The following is a 5,997-nucleotide window of genomic DNA, read 5'->3' on the forward strand; positions in this document are numbered from 1 at the left end:
CCTGGTTTCCCCTCCCCAAAACTCCTATCCCATCCCCCCACCCTCTGCTCACCACCCCACCTACTCCCGCTTCCCTGTCTTGGGATTCCCCTATACTGGGGCATCAAGCCTTCTTAGGACAAAAGGCCTCTCCTCCCACTGATGTCTGACAAGGCCATCCTCTGCTATGTATGCAGCTGGAGCCCTGAGTCCCTTTACGTGTACTCTTTGGTTGGTATCCCCCTGCTCTATAACTAGATTTTTTTTCTAGATATTGAAACACCAATTATCAAAAGACGTAGAGCCAAGAGAAAGCATTTGAAATCATGTCAAGCAGCAAACCAAGGCAGGTGGAATTGGATAGGATTTTTATTTGGCAGATATGTAGACAGGACATCCACAAAGAAGACAAAGCTCCGGATAGAGTGAGTTCTGCCACCTTGACCTCTTACACATTGGCTATCTCATTTTGTTGTTAAGATCTATATCCCACACACGGGGCCTGATGAGTACATAGCCATTTATTTCATACTTCAGAGCCTGCCAATCTATAATATTAGGATTGATAGGGAAATCTCTGTATGCAAGTAGGATGTCTTGTGGGGTCAGCACATAGTCCCACATGTACAAATCCGCAAACTCTCCCACAAAGGACTGTGACTTTTGAAACCTTCCTCCATAGCTATCCTGCTCCTGTCCCAGGATTATACTGGGTGGGGCTTGCACAGTGTATCCCCTCTGCAACCCCTTTTTTACCAAAGGCTTTCCATTGACCCAAAATTCAGCAATGCCAGAGGAGGACTCCCAGGTAGTACATAAGTGTACTGGAGAAAGGTATTCTTCCACACTATGGACCGTGACTTTTGAATTTCCGATGTATAGGCTATATTCTCCAACTCTTTCTTTATAAATTAGTAGCTCATTGTCTTTGCCCCTGACACTGTAGGAGAAAAGACTGTGAGAGCGGGAAAGTTCGCTGTAGGTTCGGAAACACAGTGTAAAATTCTGCAGAGGTTTCTCTAGATGTGGGATCAGCTTCACATGATCAGTTTCAGATTCTCTGGGGAACACAAATACCTTCGATTTGAGGTCTGTGAGACAAAGTAAGAAATATAATGCATTTTGACAAATTTAGAGAAACAATATCTCAGATTCATCTTTCCTCATTTTATGCTCCCCAACAGTAGCCCAAGCTTCTTACCGGCCTGAGCAAAGGCTTCTGAAAGAAGGCTGGTGAAGATCGACACCCAAAGCAGCAGCTTGTCCATGCTTGGTCCAGGGTGTGACAGCAGCAGCAGTTACTTGGGTAGGGGACAAAAGTATGGCGGCTCCCTATGCTCTTGAGATTTCAAGTTTTGTACGTGCCTTTGAGGACAGTGAAGGGTGGAGGGAAGCAATACCATGTGAGGTACTCTCAGGTCCACCTTCGTTCTGCCTATGATTAGAGCTGTTGTTGGAAAGTAACTGATTAACCTCTGTGCTGGGAAATCAATGATAGTTATTCATTAGACACAGGCCAGTGCTAGAACTCTAACCCCTGTGACCTAGATCTCATTGCTGGGAAGAGAAGAGAGGCCAGGTTGGCCACCCGAGTTCTCTGTTCTGCAGCTGGGTCTCTTTCTCATGACCCTGTGCTCTGCTAGAAGGGGACATGGGAACAGGGTGATCACATATCTATTAGAGTTAAGTCAAGTGGCCTTTTCTGTGTAGAACATTCTAGAGTTCTGTCTTCTGCCAAGCATCCTAGAAAGTCTAGTTGTCTCTTTGATTTTGATTATGCAAATGTTGAGTAACATATCCAGGCATTACCAAGACGATAGAGACAGCTGAAGTACAAACCTTCCGTTTGCCCTGGAGCATAACTAGTTTTCTACAACTATTACTAAGCTGTCCTGTATTTTATGACTCACGGTGCTTTCTTATTTAAATGTTCTCAGTTCTCATTATGACTAGTTTTTGGTGACATATACACCCGCTGAAATGTCAGCATCTTCCCATTTTCCACTCTTTCCTTTGAACCCTTGGGCGTTAAGGCATGTCTTTGCTGATGACCTCATTGTTGCATTGTGCTCACATTTGTGCACTCCTTTCCAGGCTCATTAGGTGTGGAGATTAGGTGGGGGCCAACTCTTTTACAGTACCAATGAACTTCATACCTATTTTTCTCTCCTGCTAATTTAAAAGTCAACCTTTATTAGTCACCACTCAAATCTGCTTGGCTTCTAAGGCATCAAAACTGATTTTTTTCCCCTTTCTGCTTGCTTGATTTTCTTTCTCACCTCTAAACTCTATAGAATCCTTATTATCATTTTTTTTTTTTTGTCTAGCTTCTTATTTACTTTCTTTCCTCTCAGCTCATCTCGGGTTAATTAGGCTTTTCAATGACACAATAACTACCATGGCTAATCATTTTCTCCAATTCTGCTCTCATTATCCTTCAAATCCTCATCTTTGGGCATTTTTTTTAAATCTATTTTTTTTTTCTAATCTAAGCTGAATCTCAGGTTGTGAAGCCTTATATAACTTGCAAAGTATAGGTGAGGACTAGAGCTAGTAGAAGTTACACATCCTATTATTTCATGCAGTAAATATTGATCCTTCTCCTTGGAAGCCCATACAATTTCCAGCATCACTCTTCCTTGCCCATAATCTTCGAACAAATCCTATTTTTCAATCAAACACCTCTATTTGTTACTCTTTACTTATGAATTACATCCTGTCTTTGTTACTTCTGCTCATTACCTTGAAGTTCTCTCTTATTCTTCTCTTTTTATTCAAATCCTAAATGTTCTTCAAAATGAATATCAAAAGTGATCTGCTTTGTAAGGCTTCTCTAATGGACCAACTACATATGATTTTCACTTGTTTTGGTCTCTTAAAAATATCTTAGTTATTTTTGTATTTCTTTGGTAAGACAGCATGACCAAAGCAACTTATAGAAGAATTATTTGGGGCTTATAGCCTGCATGGCTGGCACTAGAGCAATATCTCACAGCCCCATCTTGAAATACAACCCTGAGACAGATAATAGAGAAAGGCTGAAAGTGGCATGGATCTTTTGTGGCTTCAAAGTTCACCTCCAGGGAAGAACCTCCTCCAACAAGCCCATGTCTCCTAATCCTTCTCAAACAGTTCCACCAACTGGGGATATTCAGATATGTGAAAATATTAGGACCACCCTCATTCAAGCCACCACAGTAAGGTTAAAATTAAAGACTGTGTGTACACACCTGGATGCCAAAGGTCACTATCATGTGTCTTCCTTTATAGATTCAATGATATTCTTTGAGGCAGTTTCTCAGTAGGTCTAGAGCTTGTGGCTTTGGCTCAATTGGCTGAGCAGAAAACCCTTTCTCTATCTTACATTCAACAAAAGTGTCATGGAAGTGTAATGACCTGCCTGTCATGCCTAGCTTTTATATGGATGCTGGGCTTATGAATTGAGCATCAGTTACTTTATCCACTGAGCCATCTACACAGTCCAGGCTAAGCTTTCCATCCCCCAACCCCCAGTATAGTTTAGTAACAGCACAAAGTTTAAGATAATTGAGCAAAATGTTTAGGAAATTCTATAAATGGGAACCAAGGGGATCTTTACTATGAACCCAGGGAATATATATAATTCTAGGTTTAGGTGTTAATCAGTGAATGCCATAATATTCAGAGACCAGGTTAACCAGCTGCCTATAGTCTTCATCATAAATTAATAAATTACCATTCTATCAGCAAAAAGGCTTCAGATATCTGTGTAGAATGGAATCTTTTTAATTGATGATGAATCCATAGAAACAGCCTGGGGATTATATGAGTAAGCCCAAAGAGCTTGGAGGAATAGAGATATATATTGCTGTTGGGGACAAGTAACAGCATGTTTTATTGAGTATGGGAATACTGCAAAGAAGAATTCTTGGTTGACAAGTAAGTATGACTACCATTAGAATGAGAGGAAGGTAGAAAAGTGGGTAATTGGGTCCTTTTTAGTGTCCCCACCATGGAACAATTCTCAGGCTTTATAAGAAAATAACTCATGTTTCAGTAATCATCAAGACAGAAACCAAGAATTTTATAACAGAGATATGGAGACTCAAGGCATAGGAGATTGAATCCTGAGTCTTTAGACTGAGGGGAGTATTTACAGAGAACAAATTGATGCAATTGTTCAGAGACTTTTGGATGCCCTCTTGCCAGTGGACATTTGGGTATAGGCTTTAGTTTCTGTCTCCGTGGCTTCATCAAGGAAGAAAGGGCAACAATATATTGCAAGGAAGCATGGTGATGTGTATAGCTACAGCAGAGGTGGCCTGATTTATTAAGTCAGCATCAAACAGAGTTTACTTTAGAGAGGACAGAAGGAGGCACTGTCTGAACCAAAAGAATGGACGCAACAAGGCAGATATGTAAGATGTAATTAAAGATTTCTCAAAGGATTCAATAATGCCTTAGGTTTCTAATGTCTTATGTGATTGTGGCATGTTAAAGTCACAACAACTATTAGGAAAAAGTAGAGGGGAAGAGACTGAAGTAGATAAGGGGCAGTACTAAAATTATTTTAGCACTATGAAACAATTCTTTCCCATGGGTTCTGTTAGTCACAAGAATATATTTTTTATTGAACATTTTCTTTATTTACATTTCAAATGTTATCCCCTTTCCCAGTTTCCCTCCCTCCCGGAAACACCCTATCACATCCTCCCTCCCCCTGTTTCTATGAGGGTGTTCTTCCATCCACCCACTCACTCCCACCTCACCGGCCTTGATTCCCCTGCACTGGGGCATATATTGAGCCTTCATAGGGCCAAGGACCTCTCTTTCCTTTGGTGCATGACAAAGCCATCCTCTGTTACATATACAGCTGGAGCCATGTGTACTTCTTTGTTGATGGCTTAGTCCCTGGGAGTTCTGGTTGGTTGATATTGTTGTTCTTCCTATGGGGTTGCAAACCTCTTCAACTCCTTCAGTCCCTTCTCTAACTCCTCTGTTAGGGACCCTGCACTCAGTCCAATGGTTGTCTGCTAACATCTACCTCTATATTTGTAAGGTTCTGGCAGGACCTGTCAGGAGACAGCCATATCAGGCTCCTTTCAGCATGCACTTCTTGGCACCCACCATAGTGTCTGGGTTTGGGATGGATCCCAAACTGTACATGGGATGAATCCCCAGATGGGACAGTCTCTGGGTGGCCTTTCCTTTAGTCTCTGCTCAACACTTTATCTCCATATTTGCTCCTGTGAGAATTTTGTTCTCCTTCTAAGAACTGAAGCACCCACACTTTGCTCTTCTTTCTTATTGAACTTCACGTAGTCTGTGAATTGTATCCTGGCTATTTGGAGCTTTTGGGCTTGTATCCACTTATGAGTGAGTGCATACCAAGTGTTTTCTTTTGTGATTCTATTACCTCACTCAGGATGATATTTTCTAGTTCTTTCCTATCTAGACAAGGTGCAGTACTAAAATTATTTTAGTACTATGAAACAATTCTTTCCCATGGGTAATGTTAGTCACAAGAATATTTTAAAAAAGCATTTAGATAGAAAAAGGCAATTGAAAAATAAAAGTAGGTAATGTCCACCCCATTATGTTTTATGTGGTTGTATAAAATCCAATACATATAATCATACTTAGAGAAAAGGAATCAAGAAGAAAAGATGAGAATAAAAGTTTGTATGATGTTAGCTCAAACTTTATGCTATCTTCAATCATTTTCTGTTGCTACAGTGAATGCCATGGACTAGCTAATTTATAATTTAGCATAGTTATAGACTCTGGGCAGTCTTAGGATATGGTGCTAGCCTGTGGAAAGAGCATTCTTGCTGTATTATGACATGGTAAAAGGCACCAATAGTGAAACAGAGTAAACATTCTAGAGAAAACTCGCTTTTAATAACAAAAGCAGTCAAAGCCAGTAAGCAATAATCTACAAATAAGTAATCATTTCCAAGGGAAACACCTTATGATTTGGGGGGAATAAACTGAGTATGGGACATGTCATTTGGAAAAATAAGATGCTACTGCTGTGGA

General features: G+C 40.6%; 1 protein-coding gene across 1 annotated transcript; it reads right to left on the reverse strand.

Annotated features, from left to right (window-relative positions):
* Positions 1-438: 438 nt before the first annotated feature.
* Positions 439-1,247, reverse strand: Apcs (amyloid P component, serum). Its single transcript, XM_031379201.1, has 2 exons — positions 1,181-1,247; positions 439-1,070 (listed from the first exon to the last, which is right to left on the reverse strand). Exons 1-2 carry the CDS (start codon positions 1,245-1,247, stop codon positions 439-441), a joined length of 699 nt encoding a protein of 232 aa, XP_031235061.1.
* Between the last annotated feature and the right edge of the window lie 4,750 nt (positions 1,248-5,997).

Source organism: Mastomys coucha, unplaced genomic scaffold, assembly GCF_008632895.1.
Source record: "Mastomys coucha isolate ucsf_1 unplaced genomic scaffold, UCSF_Mcou_1 pScaffold1, whole genome shotgun sequence".
In the NCBI taxonomy this organism is placed as follows: Eukaryota; Metazoa; Chordata; class Mammalia; order Rodentia; family Muridae; genus Mastomys; species Mastomys coucha.